General features: G+C 37.9%; 1 protein-coding gene across 2 annotated transcripts in view; it reads right to left on the reverse strand.

The window, feature by feature from the left end:
* Positions 1-271: 271 nt before the first annotated feature.
* The window catches only part of LOC132913102 (lachesin-like), a 98,695-nt gene continuing 76,592 nt past the window's right edge, over positions 272-22,374 (reverse strand). For both annotated transcript variants that reach the window (XM_060971076.1, XM_060971075.1), the window contains 6 exons: positions 21,249-21,332; positions 16,915-17,038; positions 12,882-13,019; positions 12,648-12,767; positions 9,036-9,203; positions 272-799 (listed from right to left, as the gene is read on the reverse strand). In XM_060971076.1, the coding sequence (XP_060827059.1) occupies positions 513-799; positions 9,036-9,203; positions 12,648-12,767; positions 12,882-13,019; positions 16,915-17,038; positions 21,249-21,332 (921 nt within the window). In that variant the 3' untranslated portion in view covers positions 272-512. The remainder of the gene's footprint in view (positions 800-9,035; positions 9,204-12,647; positions 12,768-12,881; positions 13,020-16,914; positions 17,039-21,248; positions 21,333-22,374) is intronic.

Consider the following 22,374-nt stretch of genomic DNA (forward strand, 5'->3'; position numbering starts at 1 on the left):
AACATATTAAAAAATCATTAAAATCGGAGAGGACAAACCGATTCTACAAGTTCACCTACATTTTTTTTATAATTTGAGCATTAAATTCAAAATTATTAATTGTTCGATGAATAAAACTTACGCTACTACTGATATCTCCTTTTCTTTATAGGACATTTCTTTCAAAGACACAATCTTAATATAAATTCGTTTAATTTCTTCAAAGGTTTTTCATTCATAATCTCCCAATTTCAAAATCCTGTTCCTATACATTGCAACGCGTACTATCTCATTTTAATCCAAATCCTTCCATCGTTTCACCGATTCGCCAAAATCAATTTATCTTTGCTCTCTTATCATTAAAATTACAATGTAAGAATAAGTCACTGAGGAAAGTGAAGACGTGCTTGGTCTGCACCAAATTAATGTAAAATAAAGCGCATTGTACATCAATCCTTTCTTACATTATTACGATATCAATATACCTATATCTAATAACAGCAGATTTTCCAAACCTTTAGCTGCTTGTTTGTTCACTGACATCTTTCACACGCAATGATCAGCATTAGAATGATGAGGAGATCAGAGGCTCGTCGACGATGATTCGCGTTAGAATTAGCGCTGATTGTTGGCCTTTTCTTACCGATCCTTACGGTCGGCACTGGAGTTGCAACCGATGGATATCCTACATGTCCATTGTCTACGGATAGAGGTTTGTTCTCCATTTTCTCGATTTCTGCCGAACCATACACAGTCTCGTCCTCTTCGTCGTAAAAAGATGGCCGAGCAACTGTTTGAGTTTTTGTAGGCCCTGAAATTTCTGAAATAAATACCAAAAAAGGCATTTTATTTTAGTTACTTTTTTAGAAGATAATGCTGAAAGGAAAAAATAGTTTTACTTTCCTTAGAATTTTATCAAATGTAAGAGCTTAAAATTCTTAGAATGAAAAATTCTGGTACATTTTTAAAAATAATTTATGCAATGAAAAATTGTCTAAAAGGAATAGGTGGAATAAGATTTAACTTTCCTCGAATGATAAATTTATGCTTTCAACACATACCATACCTTTTTTTCTACATTTAAACTCATACAAAAAAAGTGACTCAAATATTATTGTTATTTACGACAGTCAATAACAAGGCTTTGGTATTTTTATCATTAATATTCCTAATATTTGATGCACGTAAAAAGCTTACAGCAAATTTGTCCTTTAACGTGATCGATAACTGAAGAATTAGGTATTGAACTTGGTTCTTATCTTTCCATCGGAGATTTTGTACGTGATGATAAAGATACATCGAATTGTTGTTATTTAGAGATACCCATTTCATCGACAAAAAAAACTTTAACTAGAAATCAATCATTTTCATGAGAAAATTAAGAACATGGTCGATGTAAAGTGTGATTGTGGATAAATAGAATATTTTTGTAGTTGATTAATTGCAGAGAAAACCAAAATTTTGGGAAGGGCTGGCAAGAAGAAGAAAACATTTCGACTAGATGAAATACTTAACAAACTTTGACTAATCAAAGTTCTGGTCATACTTTTCGTGACATACGTCATAGTTTTCTCGTTTACCTTCCTTTTTGCAGCCTGTATGGTAAAATCGCTGGTATCTTTCAGAAGATAAGGAATTAGTTTGCATGAAAGGTTTCTCGCAAAATTATCTTATTATGTACAAGAAGTTGGTAACGATTTTGACAGTTGATACTTTCCGTTAGAATAGGAGAGGAGAGAAAATATTTTTGGCTCATTAAGAATGGTAGCAGTGAATAATCGGCGATGCTCTCACGAGAAAGAAGAATGTGCACACTGTAGTACGCTGTGTGATAAGTAAAGTAGTAGGTAAATTCCTGCGTCAGGGAACAACATTGATTCCTAAAACACGAGAGGCTCTCGTGACGATTTACGGAGGACACGAGCATGCGACCGAGGTGAACCAAAGTGCATGGGCTGCTCGTGATTCCCCTGAGTCTGACTCTGACCCGATTAGGAAATCCTCAGGATCGTATGCGAAAAGATAAGGATTGACCGAAAGAAGCCGAATGCTGCCAGAGGGTAAATCCTCTGGAGGATTCCGTGATAAAGTGAGGGTGCCTGTAAACGCGAGCGTGTTTGAAACGTGCGAAACACTTTCTTATTTCTATCACACCGCGATCAGTCTTTTATCTAATACGCAACCCAGCAAGAACAATTTCCACTCGGATATTCTGCAAAGATTTGTTAAGCCGTCGCCTAGACTGCTGTTATCAGCCGTAAAATAACATCAGAATGCAGACAAATTTTCGATATTGAGCGCAATAACTATCAACCGATTAAGCCCTACTTTGCTTGATACTTAACGATTCTTTCAGCTGGTCTTGTTAAGTGCGACGCTATTTGAGTGTAGCTAATCGTTCATCTTTTCTCGTTACCTAGTCTCAGTCCGATGATGACAATTACTGTCGTCGTGTCGTTAATTTTCGATTCGGCGTTTCTTTTAAATTTTTCTTGCGGTGTAAAGTGAAGCCTAATGATAATAATGAAAATATATTTACTTTTATATATGTGTGTAATACAGTAACTACATTTCATGATCTACCGGAGATAGAACTATCGCTAAAGAGAATACGAAAGTTACGCAAAAAAGGATCGAGTCACAAGTGCTATAATTCCGAAAAGAGGCATTTCTGCACATTAACGCGTTTTTATTAATTTATTTTGCTAGGTTAAAAATTTGAGACCGATAGTTCAAAGAAATACAAGTAAATAAAAGCAAATGTAAAAAAAGCAAAGAAACAACGACTAAAAAAAAACAATAAGAGAATAACATGATACATATAAATAAAATATGAATATTTCGTTAAAAATCTATTTTATGATGAAAACAGAATGTTAATCTTAAGAAAACCAGGAATAAACAATTTTGTTACGTCGGCCGACTCTCTACCTGAGCCGGACCTCACATCGCGGACGGATGGCAGCCAGATGTCCGCACATCCTTATCGCGTACTCTTGAAAACACTCGCAGCCTGACTATAAATCTCAGAAAACTCTGGCGAAAGTCTTTCATTGCAAACAAGGGCTTTTCCACGAAAGCGTTTTCTAAGGTTTCTGGTTAACGTCTGGAAAACACGTGAACGCTAAGTGTTCACACGTGCGATGCCTCCTACTCCCAACTTTCCATCGAGGGTGGCTAATACCCTTCCTAGTCCATCGATAGTCTTACTAACCAATAGAAACAATTTCTATTACCCTCACTTCTCCAACCAAAAACTGTCGTCAACAAATCAGATGATTCCGTGCGTTAGACACACCCTTCCTTAGCTCACCTCCGACACAGCATCGTCACGATCAAGTCAGTTCGTCTTCGTCGTCAATTCAATCAACACGTCTACCACGATCGCTCAGTCCAACGAACTCACTGAGAAGCATCGTAAAGTCGCAATCTAACATTCTAACCGATCAGTCGCAGTCGAAAACTCTTTGTACGGTCGCGTCCAAATCAGTCACATTGTATAACATATAACTCGAACATTCTAGTGGTAACTTCCGATACTATTTAAACCGACACCTTATATAAGCTGTAAGTGTTATTGTGATACAAATATATATTTATTCTACAATCGTAGAATAAGTTGCATTCAGTAAATCACCCCGGTTATCCTAAACGAAACGCGGGGAGCGACCATTTCGCGGCGTCGATTAGCCGAATCGTAGCGAGAATTTACGACTCTCGCTGACGCGTTTCCTCGCGACCGCGTCTCTCCGCGAACGGTCGCAACATTTGGTCCTTCGAGCCGGATCACGTGTCAGTGAAAAAGTGGACTTATCAGTGACCATACAGTGCCACGTGAATCCAACATAATTGGCGGAAGCGTTACCACTCCAGCGAAGTCAGGTGCATCACCTTCGAAGAGATACAACCCGTTGGTCGAGGAACGCAACCACGCAACCTCCCCGCCGCAGCGGGACAATCATCGACATCGCAAGTACAACCATTTCGACTTCACTACCAATGTGTCACCTTCGGGAAGGATCACCTTCCTCGCGAAGCGCACATCAACCACATTCCGCTGCACAGTGACAAGCGATATCTTGCAGCCGGAACAACTTCGGTCTCATACCGCAACTCTAAGGTAAGCTCTTTCAAAATATCGAAATCAGTCATGGCTCCCAATCTGGAAGAGCGCACAAAACAGTTGATACTAAAACGAGAGGGGTTCAGAAAAGAATTAGAGGCAGTTCGCGCAATACTCGACAGTTATGAGGAAGGGGCCCCTATCCACACCATCCAACGTAGTTTGAAAGAGTTAGAGATAGAATTCGCATCATTCAAAAAGAATCAGTGTGACCTAGACGATAGGGAAGAAGGCCCGACACAGCAGGATCGCGTGAATTTACAACGGACATTCTATACTATCTTCGGGGACGCGTCGGCCATCATTGACACCGCAACGAAACAATCAGAGCCGACGATTCGAGGTCCGACTTCGAACATTTCCTCGCCGGAACCCGTCGAGTTGCCGACAATTCAGTTACCCACCTTTTCGGGAGCCTACGAGGATTGGCCAGGTTTCGCGAATCAATTTCGTAACACGGTTCACGACAACCCGCGAATCGACGACTGCAAACGTTTGACATATCTTCGATCCTGCTTAACGGGCCCAGCGGCGCTAACCATACCATCTTTGAATAACGTAGCAACCAATTATTCCGCCGCGTGGGCAATACTAGAGAAAAGGTATAACAGGCCAGAGAAGATCGTGCAGAGACACCTGCAAGAGATATTCAACACAGGCCTCGCATCGCGCACAGCACACCTAGACTTGCAATCCTACGCGACCAAACTAGAATGGCATTACAAGGCATTAGAATCGCTCGGACATTTGACGGCAGACTCCGTGCTATTATATCTATGCACCTTTAGATTAGACCGGGATACCGATCTCATCTGGAAGGATAAAACACAACACACACCGTTCCCCACATTCACGGAATTCCTCAATTTCTTGAACGATCGGAGTCTAATCAGCGAACCCTCAAGGACGACGCGCCAGCCACGCGGGCAGGCGTTTGTCACATCACGATCGTCATCAATTTGTCCAATGTGTAGCGGACCGCACAAGATCTGGACTTGTAGAACCTTTAGAACGAAAACCATCGAAGAGCGCATCAGGGCCGCCGAAGAAATATCGGCATGCACTAACTGTCTGACGACAGGACATACACTCCCACAGTGTTCCGCCGGGTCCTGTCGCATTTGCGGACAACGTCATCATACTCTTCTACATAGATCCGACGCTCAGATTACGAATCGAACCATTTCCAGCAACGGGGCACCCGCGACGACACTCCCTGGCAAAACTATAAATACCTTGAAACATCCAAACGATACTCTACCAACAGGCCCCGACCGACGCCTGCAGAAAACACAATTCGGAAGGGTCAACGGGGGGAGCTCATTCTTCCCATTAACCGCAAGGGTCTTTCACACCTCCACAGCAGATCTCGAAGCGGACATCACTCGCCTTGGGGAACTCGACGATAAACCACGAACAAAACCCACATCAGAGGCGAATCAACAATACGAGGAACACATTCAAAATCACGTCCAACGCATCAACGAAGGGCGATCCATCGTCGCACTCCCCTTCAACGAGAAACTGCCTTCACGCGGATCATCTAAGACAATGGCAATGAAACGACTTGCCTCTCTCTCATCACCAACACGCGACTCGACGACGACCAAGTACGCGACATTATCGGAACAATCTGATTCAACGCTAGCAAACTCCTTGAATCAGACAATCTCTAACACTCGCAACTCTTCGCCTACACGCGAATTGAGGACAACCTCTCACGATCCTCCGGACCGGAAAAAACTGAATCCCGTCCAGGACAACTATGGTCATACTCCGCCGATGGAGAATATCTTATCAAATCCAGTGATGATTCCGTTGCATGATACACGGAACTCAACGCACGACACTCGCACCGCGTCACCGACACGCGACCTGACGACAACCACGTTCGCATCGTCAGCACCACAACACTCTGATTCAACGCCACCAGACGCATTGAATCAGACAATCCTTCACGATCGGCGGGATCGCGACGAAGAGAGAATCTCATCAGACGACAATTCGGCTCCGCCATTGATCTCTACGAATCCGTCACAGAATGTCTCATGCCCTATCACGGCAATTCATAAAGTAGAGAACAACGTGTTAAACTTCGTCAATGACACCGAGGTCTATCCGAAGTCGAAATCAACGACAAACTCTCCGGAGTCCACGACGTTCGATTTATCCAGGAACAGGTTCTCCTCGATCATCACTTCGACGGCTAACAACCTATCCTGCATCACGGCATTTGTAACACATGAAACAAATATCATGCCGGAAACTCAATCTCCAGAAAATAACCTAAAGACTCCGCCTTCGCCACGGCCGAAAGAGTCCACACGCGCGAGTGATCCGAATCGGAATGATCACCACCTTATTGCCTACATTGCTACATCGGGCAACTCTTTGTGCACCACGTTCAATCTGGCGTCGACCTTGGCTCCAACGAAACCAGGACGGTCTCCAATGCCCAAACCATCAGAATACGAAGAACCTTTGAAGCAATCAAAATGGTTCATCTGGCCTACCTCTAATGAACTCACTAGTAAGGCCGCATCATCGCATTTCCTGCCAAATCACTGCCCTCAGACACTGAGATTTAGGTATACCCCGGGTTATGCGGAACCATCGGGCGCTCTACCCCACAATACTACGATGCCAAACGGACAACTCCAGAAGGATACAGAACTGATTAATCATCAACGCAATAACGCAGAGTGGCTACAGATGTCTGCAACTGTTCATTCTAACTCACTGTATCCAATCAGGTGGAAGGAGTTGAACCAAAAAGACGGTAAGTCGTCACTTATGTTGTCTTTTATAGATCGTGGGGCCACGCCGGCACAACCATCAAATATCATCAAGAAGACGCGCTACGGGTGGGACAGCGGGGGGAGCCCGGCCACCCAGTCATTTGTAGATCGCCTTCCAGCTTCTCCAAATCAGCTACATGTCAATCGCATTTGCCGCGATGAAAACGGTGAAATGTATGACGACACCTCCTGGGCCGAGGTGTTCCACAATAATTCAGGGACCGAGCTATATCACGACACTTCATGGATCGTGAACTTCAACGGCAAAGATCCTGGCAATACCGAGGATCACAACGATCCCAAATCCAAGGCTGGCCACGCACCTTCAACGCAACGGTCCTTCGGCCGTACAATCGAATTCGCCCTGATGACGACGCCATCATCGAACCAGCCAACATTTCTACGGCAGCAGGCTTTTTGGATCCAAGTGCCACTTAGTTTATACTACTATCGAATCACTCAGATTCAACAAAACTCAAAACGCCAACACACCCGCCAATACCAAGGCAAGTCACAGTCACAACGTCCAACGCCGCGACGCCCAACGCAGCGACATCCAACGCTCGTTAATTACCAAGGAACATCACTGGGAGAACTCGAGTCGGGCGGCTCATCGGGGGGAGCCCAGCCTCCCAATCAACTACCGAACCCCGCATCGTGTCAGACGAATCAGTATCAAGCAACACTGGAATTCCGTTCAACGCTACCTCTTGGATCAAGCTGGTCCACTACATTCCAGGACCGAGACGGTCCACGATCATCCAAGGACACTTCCTGGGTCAATAATCACAACCGCAAGTTTCCGTACAACCACAAGGATCACAACGGTCGAGACTCCAACGACTCCCGAACAGGACATAAACAACATACTTGTCAAATTATCATAACTCTGTTATTTTTCCAGATATAATCTGGACTCTCCGAATGGAGCAGCATCCATTCATCAGCCTCGGAATCAACCACTGCAAACCACTTTATGTCAACGAGCAAAAGGATCGCAACCGCCACAAAATCCAGAGTCATCGCTCTTGGACAGGGATACCCCATCCAACTGTCTTCAACTGGCATCATGCGGATGGCACCACTACCGAGCAGATCGACACCAGATGACTCCGACCTGATCAGCAGCAACGCGGCCTAATGCGAAATCCACCTCTTCAAATCAATCACATCATTTTGATCGGTACCCTCTCAACGGGGGGAGGATGTTACGTCGGCCGACTCTCTACCTGAGCCGGACCTCACATCGCGGACGGATGGCAGCCAGATGTCCGCACATCCTTATCGCGTACTCTTGAAAACACTCGCAGCCTGACTATAAATCTCAGAAAACTCTGGCGAAAGTCTTTCATTGCAAACAAGGGCTTTTCCACGAAAGCGTTTTCTAAGGTTTCTGGTTAACGTCTGGAAAACACGTGAACGCTAAGTGTTCACACGTGCGATGCCTCCTACTCCCAACTTTCCATCGAGGGTGGCTAATACCCTTCCTAGTCCATCGATAGTCTTACTAACCAATAGAAACAATTTCTATTACCCTCACTTCTCCAACCAAAAACTGTCATCAACAAATCAGATGATTCCGTGCGTTAGACACACCCTTCCTTAGCTCACCTCCGACACAGCATCGTCACGATCAAGTCAGTTCGTCTTCGTCGTCAATTCAATCAACACGTCTACCACGATCGCTCAGTCCAACGAACTCACTGAGAAGCATCGTAAAGTCGCAATCTAACATTCTAACCGATCAGTCGCAGTCGAAAACTCTTTGTACGGTCGCGTCCAAATCAGTCACATTGTATAACATATAACTCGAACATTCTAGTGGTAACTTCCGATACTATTTAAACCGACACCTTATATAAGCTGTAAGTGTTATTGTGATACAAATATATATTTATTCTACAATCGTAGAATAAGTTGCATTCAGTAAATCACCCCGGTTATCCTAAACGAAACGCGGGGAGCGACCATTTCGCGGCGTCGATTAGCCGAATCGTAGCGAGAATTTACGACTCTCGCTGACGCGTTTCCTCGCGACCGCGTCTCTCCGCGAACGGTCGCAACAAATTTTAATGCGACTATAGCTATTTATAAAATTGATCGGAAGTAGATATGTAATTCCAGGTCATACTTACCATACAATCGAATACTGCTCTCGACGTCACCAAGAGAATTTTTGGCTACACACTTGTAAGTACCCACGTTATCTTTTTGTAAATTGCGAATTGTTAACACCATCCGGATCTCGAACTTTGATTTTTCGATCATCTGCACGTCATGTTGTTGACTCGATATTATCATCGCTATGCAGACAAATTTTATATTATTTTTATTTAAAATATACATATATTTACTCATAATGAACGTTGTAATCATATCGTATAAATATTGACAGAAACCTGCAGATTTTCACTCATTATATATACTATATTCCTATATATACTATATTTCATTGTACATACTATAAAGTAATTAATCTATATTTAACAATAAAATATATAATAAGACAATAAGAATAGGATAATTCTTGTAATTCTTCGTAACGGAGATTGTTGCCACGCGCAACCAAAGCGATATCATGCACTAGAGTTTGTCTACTTATACATTTCTCGTATTATTGTTCGTTCTTTATCATTCTACGCCATCTACACCGAAATCTATCCTGACGATTATTTGGTTTGCGATATAGATCATTATCAGAAAAGACTGCACGAATACCAGTGATAATCCATATGAATTTTTAACGGAGTGTTCTAATTCATGATAAATGTTATACCGAACTTACTGACATCACTTTTTCTACTTTTACAATGACATCACAATTGACTGCACATATAAAATGATAACAAAGGTACTGTAAGAAACATTTTCACTTGAAAAATCACTGCGAACGTCCGAACAGAACTCTACAATTTTGGAATTGAAAAGCAATAATAATTACTGGATTAATACGAATCCGAGAAATGGAAAGAAGTCGTTGGTACTATTAGTACTAATAAATTAAGTATCATGTGTTTTATCCATGGCTATAAAATGCGTACTTAGATAGTATGTATATCTGTATAGATACATATGGCGTAGTATATGGCGTAACCTGAGAATATTACAAACAAGCGGAAAGGACACGTAACGACGTATAAAAGTATGCGAAAATCACTTCTTAGTCTCCGACGAGTCTCTTTATTACAGTTTGAAACGTTCCTATACACGTATACACACACACACATGTAGGATAGGGAAAAAGGGTACATTGGATTCTCTGTGTTGGGTAAAAATTACATACGAATACATTAAAATGAACTGCTCCGTAGGAGTTGCGCTGAAGCGAAAGCATGTTTGCTGCCAGAGCTACAAATGCTCGGAAAATATATTTGCGAACGATCTAATGTAATTCACTCTCACGTTTGTCTGTAATTTTTCGTCAACTCTACGTGAAAATATTAGAACTTTTAAGAAAAGCGAAAACGCGTTCGTTCTCTATTTCTTCCTACGTGGAAGTTTCTTTCCACGTTCTAGAAGAAGATCATAAAATGTTACTGGCCGTTTTATTTGAATCGTGCGAGTTAATACTCTTAATTTTAACTAAGATACTCTCCTGTAGAAAAGTAATTTTCAACTGCGAACATATTTCTGATTCCGTCTCTCGTTCTTAACATAAAGTACCTTTTAGCTTCTTAGAAGCCGCGTATCTATTTGAAATGCGTCGCCAGGGTATGTAAACCGATCGGTATGGAACACATCGGTATGGAGTTCTATGTTATATAAAATATATCTGCACGTTACAAGGCTTTGTTAAATATTAATTTTTGTTTGCTCCACGAAGTGAAACTGTAGAAGAGCTCCGCCTAATTCCGACGATTTTTGAATATGTTGTATAACTCAACATTTTGAACAACTTTTTCCTGTTTATATAACTGTCGGTCATCTATAGTTTTTGGGATAATCGCAAAAAACTAGCGATACCACTACAGTGAATTCTGCCTATTATTGTGCGTCCGTGACAACGTATATGCCTGTATATTAGTTATTAGCGGTCGGATAGAATGATCTGGTCGAAACGTAACACTTATACTTATTTGTCTATATATGCAAACCCAAACCCAATACATTAATGATATCCATTTTTGATTGAAACAGACATTTCTTGATCTCGCATATGCAAATGTGCACGGAGCTTTACCCAAGCTTACTCAACTCTCATTTTTATGTACTGCATATATGTTACAATAAAAGATAAGTGCTAGGTTTCAATTGGATAATTATACTCGTTCGCTGTTAGGCTTGCGGCAAGCAATATTAATACGACGCTGTTACGGACGTACAATTGATTTCTACAACATATCTTCTTTTCTACAGTTTTATCGTTTCACAGTAATTACTTTGTTGTGACAGATAGATAATTTTACAAAATTCAACATAAAGAATATTAGAATTTATCGCACAGATATTATCATCGTGCGATAAAATGTTTTAGTATTATGCTAAATGATTATAATTAAATTTGATGAAAATACCAAAATACAAGGCGAATAAATCGATTGGATTTTAAAAATAATAAATATACAGAAAAAGAATATGTACCTATTATCATTATCAGAAAGAAGTCTCGTGCCGCGACACAGTACTGCTCTTTATCACTCGCCGTCACGCATTCCAATATTGTTTTATTTACTATGTTTCATTATATGCACGGTGATGGACTCTCATTAAAATATCCTCATTTGTTAGAGTATTACTAAAGAAATAATAGTAGTGATTTTGTGTAGAAACTGTAGAAAATTTTAAAAATTTCTAGTTTTGTGAACTTATCGAAAAGCCCGATTTCGTTGATATTAAAATAAGTTGTAAAGCTTAACATTCCGGACAACGTTTTCCTATACATAAAACCGGCGATCGGACTTAGTTTCCGAGATACACGGAAAAATATCCCGCTGCTCGGCCTTAGTTTTCAAGATGGGTTGGGTTAGTATTGATATTAATATTAATCCGGGCGACCGCGCTGTGAAGCGACTGGTCGAATCTGCGAATCTCCTTATTGATATTGATATAAACAATGTTGGCCAGCCACCTTACGGCGCGGCATCCGAATTGCCAAATCAATACAGCTTGAAAACTAATGCCGAGCAGTGGAATATTTTTGCGCATAAAAGGGTTGTTCAAAATGTTGAACTTTGTAACGTACTTCAGAATCATCGCAATCGAAAGAAATAGCTTTTCGAAAAGTTCACCGAAGCAATGTCCTTTAAAGCCCAAAATTAGTAGTATAACACATCTCTATTGATGTTTTAATGAGATTCATTAGCTTGTATGTAATAAAATGTAGTCGGAACAAATCAAAGTTGTTATACTTCAGTGCTTAAAATTATTGTAGGTGATTATTTAGATCAAAGGCCATGACCTCACTGATATGGATAATTTTTGGATATGTTGTAGAAATCAAGTTTTCCCCTTGCATATCACTGCTGCGCCGCTGAGCCCTAGTTTCCCAAATATTCACAAAGAACTACTGGTACCATTACAGTGAATTTCGCCTATAATTGTTCGTCCGTAACAGCGTATGCGTTAGTATTGCTGCAGAACATAAGCGAGAAGGGAACCTTCGAAAAACGATGAAAATGGTAGAAAAGGTGAAGAAAAGAGACGACGACATTTACACGCAACTCGGAAAAAGAAACGATCCTGCGTGGCGAGGCTTTTGCAAAGTCACATCAAATTATAAAGCTAAATAGCCAATAGAGAGATATTACCGTTATCCTTGACCCAATAATTAATCGACTTGGGTGAAGCCTCGACAAAACATTCCAGGACAACATCCGTACCCAGAGGTGCACCTACCAGTTGATTAGGTACATGAATTACCGGCGAAACTGTGAAACAGAATCTCAAATAGTATTTGTAGATGTAGAAGGCTAGTGTATTTCTCTTCGACCGTTTCAAAAGAAATTGGTAAATTATCGGCCAGGATAATCACTATTACTCACAATGAACGTTGATAGAAATACGTTTGCTGACCGCCGGTGGCACACCGTTGATGGCGATACAGAGATAAACTCCCATTTCGTTTCTCGAGATCTTTGTCAGTTTCAGCTCTTCGCCGTGGTACTCGTTTACTGAAGTCACTAACCAAATAAAAAGCGATAAACATTTTGTTAATCCAATATCACGAAATTTTCTACAATTAAATTTTCGATACAATTAAATAACACAATTAAATATACATGTACACAAATAAAATGGATACTTTTTTATTTTTCGTAAAAGACGTATTCTTATTTTTAATAAAACTTACAAGATCTATTTGCAAAAATATGTCTCACAAATGTGTGTTGAATAAAAACTAGATTGCGGTATTCATTTGGAGAAAATTTAAAGTGCAACAGAAAATTAAAAAAAAGATGAAGTCACGCTTTATTGTTATGTATTGTACGTTTACAATACATAACAGTGAAGAATATACGGTACTTTGTGTATGATTTCTTTTATTATTATATGTATGTATTTAATATCTATCGTTTTTAGTATATACAATTGGAATTTCCGTTTAATTTTACGTAATTAAAAGATTTTGTATTATGAAATAAGGGCGTTGCTTAATAATTTCTAAGCTACACTGATCGAGTTATCGAGCGAAGTTTAGCTTGAATTTTCATAGTCTTTGTGACAGATATCTTTGTGAAGCGATAAGAAAAAGTTAAAAAGAAAATTCTTTACCGTTGCATTAACAATTTATGAATAGAGTCAATTTTTACCTGGAGATGAAAGTTTAAAAAGCATACAAAATTTCTTTAAATATATACTTGACAATGTGTTGTGACTTAATTGTTTGTACTTTTATTTTTACAGTTCATCAAATTGTTTCGAGCAAGGTTATTTTTAGTTTTAAAATAAATTTAAAATAAATTGTTATGGTAATGAAAAAATCTTGACATTGAAAATTAAAACTTGCTCTCCAATTTGAAATAGGATTAAATATACGATAGTTGAAATAATATCATAATTTTATATTATTATAAAATAAACATCACGTTCAATTATTTTTAAAGTATATTTAAAATGATAAGAAAAACTCAGTAAAATACCTAAAATAAGTATTTTGATATTATTATAAGTAAAATAATTCCTAAATGAATAATAAATAGGTTACACCTGTTCTTTTTCTGTGAGAATATTGTACTGAAACGCACTATCCCTATATGCTATTCTTAATGTGTATTGCTATGTCTTAAACACGTGGAAATATCGACTTTCTTATAATTTTAAGATGTAAGAGTGTTACTTTACAAAAATCATAATTTCTCATTTAACTATAATGTATAGGAGCAGAAAATAATAGAGTCGTTTGCTGCGAGCAAACATACATCGTGCGTTCCTATAGTTTCAATAATGATAATAAGATTCTATCTAGAGATGGATAGAAATCTCTGTCAACAATGTTATTAAGATCTACAGTCGTCAAACAGAAATTTTTTTTGTTCTTTGTTTAAGTTGTTGTCCAAACGATGTTACACCTTATCGTTTAAGAGGGTGGCCCTATTTAGCCATGACAGTTAAATTTCTTCGCTACAAGTGTTTTTTGTAGTGAGAATTCGAATTCACCATTTTACATGTTCTTTTATAACTCATAACAATTAGAAAATTTCTCTACAAATCCTAAATAACATCACATAATTATGTTTCTATGGTTACATTAGGATGATTAATACATACATATTTCACATCCAAATTTACATTCAAACTAAATACTATCTTTTTATCTTCTTCAACAAAAATGTGGGTGAGCAACTCGCTAAATAAGTTACGTATAATTCTCATAGAGGAAATTGTAACAGAAAAGGTAACTTCCGTAAAACCGTCGAACTGCTTGCTAGCCGTCCCAACGGAAATCGCTAATTAATGAGTTAGTAAATCATAAATCATCGAGTTTCGCTTAAACTCCCGACGAGGTTATGTTACGTGGTATAACATCGGTAATTACAAAAATATAAGATTCGCGATTTATCAGAAAAACACCGTTTCTTGAACAAATTAAAAATTAAAATTGAATGATTAGTTAAAGATGGAAATACAAAGTAGACAACTGAAGAAACTTGGAGCTTTTAATAATAATTACTGTCATAGAAAATATAGAGAACCTTTAATATATATTATAACCCAAAAATCAGAAATGCAAGGAGGGTCGTCATAACAAATAATTAATTCTTTCAGATAATAAGGTAAAAAGGATATACTAAAAGATATTGCTATTACTGTAACTTTAAAGACGACAATATTAGATATTTTTATAAATCTAGCGCGTGTAACATTTATGTATAAATGTTGCACAATGTTTTATAATTAAGATTTCATAGCATATATCACATTTCAATGTTCAAATCACCGAGATTTTACGTTTCTCAGAATCGTTGTACATTTATCGTCATCAGAGATGAAGACTTGATATGGAAATAGCTGCCAACTTCTAGTACAGAATTATACCTACAATATGGCGAAAGTTATGAAATGTGTGATAGATCGTGAAAGATTGCTAAAAAGTTAAAGTTCATCTTTATAAAAAGCGCATATCCCACAGTCACGATAAAATGAAATTCCATATTGAAATTAAGATCAAGAAACAAAAGTTTCAAATAATGTTTTCATATTATATCCAAACCGTTGATTTTTGAACGTTTAAATATCCTATAAATGTATTAACATCCACAGTTTAGTAATCAATTGGAATCATATCTCGTTATTTTGCTGTTTATTGATAGACATGTACTGAAATCCATTGTAAGTAACGTCTTACAATGGATGGAGTTACAGACCTCGTAGTTAGGTTGACAACGTTTCCCCCACGATATCCAATAATTATCGGCATTGTAGGCCAACAATAAGCTTTCCCGTTTGCGCGCAGCTAGAGCTACTGCACTTAGCACATGTCGCGTCGCAAGGGTTTCATTCGCATACATTGCCGCGGCATCCTCGACAGGGCGCTGTAATTCGCCTGCTATTAGTAACACCATGCTGAAGTGAATACTAAATACGTCGTTTAGGTCGAAGCATCAACGCAGAGCGTAGAGAGACGAGGAGGAGTAACTCCGACCGATGCGACGCAATGCGATGCAATGCGATGCGACATCTCTGTACACCATCAAGTGTCCCGCGATTTTATGAACGCTATCGGCCGATCGTTTTCGCCGACGTGACGCGACGTGAAGTAACGCTATGGGGTGTCTAACGGTTTCGTTTTATCGATCGCCACGACAATCCAACCGTATCATTACGCAACATATCAAGAGCGTAATACAGTTGTACGAATAGCCGATGATATTGTTAAAAAACGGACTAAGTATTGGAAAGAAATCATTTTTCCTTCTTCCTTATTTGATGTTTAGTTTTGACGCAGATGTTTCATAATTATATACACAACAATAATATCCGAAATACCATGGTATCCCAATATTAATGTGAGTCATGATCTTGATTGCCCTTACAATGAGCAACTACGGCAGTTGAATTCGTCAGAGCATGGATTATGTATAGGAATATAAAGTAGAAAAAAAGAAACAAAGCCAAGAATATTTCAGAAAAATAGATATTTAGTTGTTAATCAATGTGTTTCAATCTATACCTTGACATTATCATGAGAGTGTTATGATTTTCTAAAAAATTAACTTATTCTATTAGTATCACGCTTGTAGTAAATGGACGATACGCATATCTCGAAATTATCCGCGAACGTGTTTATGTTTTAAGATAAATCAATTCCGCGGGTGAACCGTTAACGTGACCCGTTAAAACCAAGGCTTCTATTGATTCCTTAGGGTGTTGCACAAACTGTTACTTAACAATTTCTAGAAAGTTACGTCTCCTGCAGGCAGTTTGGGGCGAATCCGTCGTGGCGTAACGGTTCGCGGTGAAATAAGGAAATTAAAATACCAAGTGAATCCAGCGACTGGGTTCGAGGAAAACATAATTGTATATTCCGCGTTATATCGGCAAAATGGTTGGAGCGTCATCTACATTAAATCTTACCATGAGGCTTTTGGTTCAAGGCGCTTCCTGCAAATGGCTGCCGAATTATAATGTTCTTCCCGTCTTCTCTACGCCACGATATGCTGGGTGTAGGCACGCCTCTTGCACGGCACGTTAACTTCACCTGTACGTGTTATGAAACCAAAATTATAAAGAGAATCGAGTTCGTTATTGCCGGCCGCGGAGTAGGGCCGAGTCACGTATAAATATGTTTGGAAAAATTAGCTATCTGAGCAAGAACCATTTTATTTGCTTGAAATTATACCACTTGTCGAAAAATTGCTCACTCAAAGTAAATCAATCATTCGATAAATTAGCTAAGAATCCAATGAACAGAAATGGTTAAAATTGTAATATGCTTTACAATCACTATTCTCATAAAATTCACGGAAGATTAGTTCTTTTCCTGCGCGGGTTCCTTCGATTGTCATTGTCATTCAAAATTTTACTCTACAAAAATTCGGACAGATAAATGCATAACGTACCTTACAATTTGTAAAGCGAAAATTCTAAAATTTATAATAAATGGAAGGTGGTAATCTAGTTGTAAAAGATAAATTTTCAATGACAACGGAGGCCGTTAACTTCAAAATTTTCATGATTAAATTTTCATTATTTTACTATGACACTATACTATGAAATGAAATTTTACAAAACTTTTATGTGAAACTGTATGATATAAATGTTAATGACCGAAGAGCTTTCTTCTCGCTTCTTTACAAATTCATTTTAAGTTCGAGACAACAGTTAATAGAAATTTATACTTTATTCTCGAATATTGTTCATTATCGAATGATAAATTTTATCGCTACATTTCACAATTTAATGATTGTTTATTCAATTGGATAGACGTAAAGGTTTTTAAATTGTTTAAAATAAGCCGTGTTAAAGAAAACCATAAGTGACTTGAATTAACAATATACATTGTTTCGCCAGTTCGCTATCATGAGATTTTGTAGTGAAAATATGTTATGCGGGCAAATTAAATTGTTCAACCCTCTTAGGAAAATATTTTCTATTGTACGTAGCGAACAATACTAACAAGAATACACATACCACTTCTCGCAATCTATCATTTTCAATAATCACTAAGTCAATAAATATTTGAACGGTGAAACATATAACACAAATGAGGAAATACATATATATTATCTATATGGCTGAAAATAAATATAAAACCATTACGTAAGATCGTTACAGAAATTTCATTTATGATATTATACATGAATTAAAAATTGTCAGACATAAAAAAGTGCTCCAACTTTTAAAGTTGTGTAATTTTCTCAATCTTAAAATTGTCTCATACTTAAATCACATAACATAAATTATATTACGTGTTGTTATCAATAATTACCAATGAAATGTCGGCAAAGTTTTGAGCTTCGATATATTAAATTGAAATATTACATTCGTAACATAAGTATCGGAATTTAATTTGATATACATTTACTCGATGAACATTTATTCGATGAAAATTGATCGATATCCACGCGCTACTCTCAACTTTTTGCACCAAATTGACGACCGTTGTTTCATATTTGCGAATATTGCTTTCGAATTCAAAGAGTTAGTTTATATTATTATATGTTTAAGGGCCATAGCAAAAATCTATGCTAAAGAATGTGTGGAGTTGAAGACAATCGGTAGCGCTCGGTGCTTGGATGAAGCAAATTCGTAGCATTGAACCGCGCGCGTATGTGCTTACGTGTGTATGTTATGCAGTGAGAAAACACAGCTGAAGAAAGGACTCGAGAAACGCGCGAACATGCCACCTGAGCACTCGGACTGTCCCCTTTAGTGTATGAAGAGTGACAAATGTACTATTTTACGCTCTATGTATGAATATATTCGTCCTGCACGTGTTTTCAAATCGTGTAAGGCGATGGAAGACACTTGAAAATACAGCAGGACGCCAATTGTTGGAGAACATGAATAAATCAAATTGTTAGTATCGAGGTATTTATATGATTGAGTGATTTAATTTATCAGATTTCTTCTTTAGTATTAGAATTTAACTGATGCTTAATTCGACGTTAAAAATTGTCTCTTCTCAATCTTTCATTAACATTTCTCATAAATGGTTATGCATTGTGAAAAATGATATTTCATGTTATTTCAACGTGTGACACGCATAAACATTTAGGAATTTATTTGATGAGAAGTTGAATTAATTAGATAAGATCGATATTATGTAATAGCCTTAATTTATTTTTATTATTAAATGAAAAAACAGAGGAATAACAAGGATAAAAGAGATTTTACGGCGAACGAATAAGCGAGGTACAGCTGGAATAATCGAGATTCTCTTCGAATAGAATTTTGTCGTCGAATGGAACGAGGTAAAGTTTCCTCTATTGATTTAAAGAATATCGAGTCCCGCTGATCAAATTTTAATCAATTTAGCATTAAATAATAGCAAACGTTCGGTTTAGTCAAGTTTTCAAAGTGAAAAACAAAAGCGAAATCATGTAACATGTGCACGGTTGGAAAATCAATGAAATTCGATCGATCTGAAGAACGTTGCGTATCTGAAAATGGAATCAACTTAGTATTTTGTTCATTTCCGGGATGAGCTTGCCCTGTTAACGTTAAAATACATTCGTTCGACAACTCGCTTCGATAGTTATTTGGAATTGTTCGGGGCTAGGGAGGAATTTTTCCTTTTCAGTAGAGAAAGTATTGAGAACAGACTCGGATCGTTTTCTCGATCTCATCTCGTGTTTGTAGGATCGTCTTCGCAAATGTCTTTATCAGTTTTAAATTAAGGACACAGGTAGCTTGCGATATGCTAAATGTGGGATGATACAGGCAGGCAGTTTCAAAGTTTTAGCTCCAGGTCGCATTGAAATTCAGATAAAGTAGGAAACGTATCGTGTCGCGGAACAGAGAATCTCGACACGCAACGAGAATTTTATAAACACGAGAACCATCACAACCGTGGAAACCGCGCTAGCTACGTGTCATTAATAACAATACTTATCATTTGGATGAAAAAGTATCTTCTATTCGATTCAGTGTTCGATCCCATATTCTCAATGACAAATATTGCCACGGATTCCAATTGGAGTTTTCATTTTGTATAAGCTTGATCCTAAATTCATCGTGGAACTATGTACATATTTGCTATGATAGCAAAATACGAGGTCGATGTCTATTTTCATGCACTTATCGTTTTTTCTTACCACGATTTCTATTCCGAGATTCAAAGTTATTTTCCCAAGTTGTGATTTTCTTTATGGACTTTGGTTTGTAAATTTTAATTTATTTTTTAAACGAACACTGAAACTTATTCGTAAAATATTAAACAATGATTATTCCAAAATTTATGCAGATTTCATTTCTTTGATTAGGCATATTTGTAAAGACAAGATGTTTGCATGAATATCCGCCAATAATAAACATCGTTTCCACAAGGAAAAAGCAGTTATCTCAATTCAACTATTTCATGCACTATACATGTATAGCGTATACGATGGTTATCAAAGTTACAAGTTATAATATATGGAAAGTTTGATAAATCTTAGCGATCCGTTCTGCGCTAATTAGGCGAGTGATTTTATCGCAAAACAGGCAAGAGCTAAATACAAATTCTTCTTTGTTCTCGTTACATAAATTCTCGTAAAAGAGAATATATATTACGTCATTTCATCGTGATTTTTTAATTGTGCTCTCGTAAAATGTAGTAGGCGAGAACTAGCTTTAAGTGACGAATTTCATAGAGATTGGATACTAACGCGATATACACATGATACGTTATGACTATGCGTACAGAATTTTAACTTTGTAATTTACGCTTCGTATACGCTGAAACACTATGTATGTACCGATATAAGAAATACAATGAGCGGAACTTTTGGAAGGCACTTTATCAATGATATTCAGAGAAAAGTAATACATATTTCCTGCATCACAGCATCAGTTTTGGTAAGAAAACTGGAAAAAGGGAAATCCGTACACGTTACGTATACTAAATGTATGATTCGAGAATACGCACTCCTATGATACGTAAACACGCAACAGGTTAATAAGATCTCTTAGTAATAGAATTCCTCTTTCCTTCTTTCATAATGCAATAAATCATTGTGAATTTTTCTTAATCTATAGAAACGATAATATCCAAATATACTACGGTGTAACTGAGAAGTAACTTCCATGATGAAAAGTCGATGAAACTTAACCTTAACGGAATTTTAAACCGAATACATATACCCTCCAATTATAATAGATTGGTATCTTTACGAACTGTTACGATAAAGTGCGAGTTAAACGTAGGTACATCGTATTTCTTGACTAACAATAAATAGTATGATGGGATTGATTAAGTGTCAATTTACCTGTCCTCCTTCGCGTATCATGACATCGCTCGATGTCTCTTCCGGAATAAAGTCCGGTGGCACGACGACTGACAACATGCCTGTCTGAAAAAATATAACATTATTTTTTATCAGTTAATTTTATTCGTTTATTTATTTTACTAATAGGGGGATTAATAGCCTGAAGAAACGTTCTCTCTAAAAAAAGACAACGATTATTAATTTTGACCTATTGTGAAAATTTCATCGGAAATATTTCATTTCATTCTATAACGGCCGCGTTAGTAATCCATGAACAAGCATCGTGTTATAACTAATGAAAACACGTTTCAGTGATAATAATATGCTACTATTTCGGAGTAAAAGCGGAGTAAAGCTGAAAATATAACGATGAATTTTCGTTATAAATACCGTATCTAGTCGATATAATTGCCGCATATTTTATATGTCGATTAATTAATCCACGAGTGGATAGAGAAAAATTTTATGCACGTTGAAAAAAGTGAAAAATCGCAAACGGAAATTTCTTCCTAACGAAACATTCTTCATTTAGAACAGGATTTTCGTTGGAATTATAGGAAATTGGCAATTTCTCTGTTATCCCGATCAAACTCCCAAGGTAGTAAACTTCTAAAAGAAAAGAATGTGAACGCACTCAGATAAATTTTCTGATGTGAGTACATAAAATTAGGGGTGAAAACCGAGCGTACAATTTTATCGGGGGGCTGCTGCGCCTTACCTCTGACTCCTCTGAGTAACGGTATTTCAACGAGCATGCCAAAACTTGCTCCGCGCTACATATATTTTCCGACACGCACCGGAACCAGCCGAAATTTAATGTTAATGATACGCTTAACAGCTGCACGATGCATCAAGTCCTTTCTTACTGAATCTCTAAATTATATCCGTAGGCATTACTGTATTCGCGAGCGGAACTGAATAACGTAAGAGCTCCTAAATCCTGGCTGTATTTCGCTTCTCTTAACCTCTGCTGTAGTAGAAGCTTGAGCAACATATCATGGAGTTGTAAAGCGGAGCTAGAAGGGGGCGTACGTACCTCACCGATGCCGACGACAACGTTGTCAATGAGTGCCGTGGCTTTTCGTTAATTAACGATACACCTCCGGCCGATGTAATACGAAAGTCG

Source organism: Bombus pascuorum, chromosome 13, assembly GCF_905332965.1.
Source record: "Bombus pascuorum chromosome 13, iyBomPasc1.1, whole genome shotgun sequence".
Lineage (NCBI taxonomy): Eukaryota > Metazoa > Arthropoda > Insecta > Hymenoptera > Apidae > Bombus > Bombus pascuorum.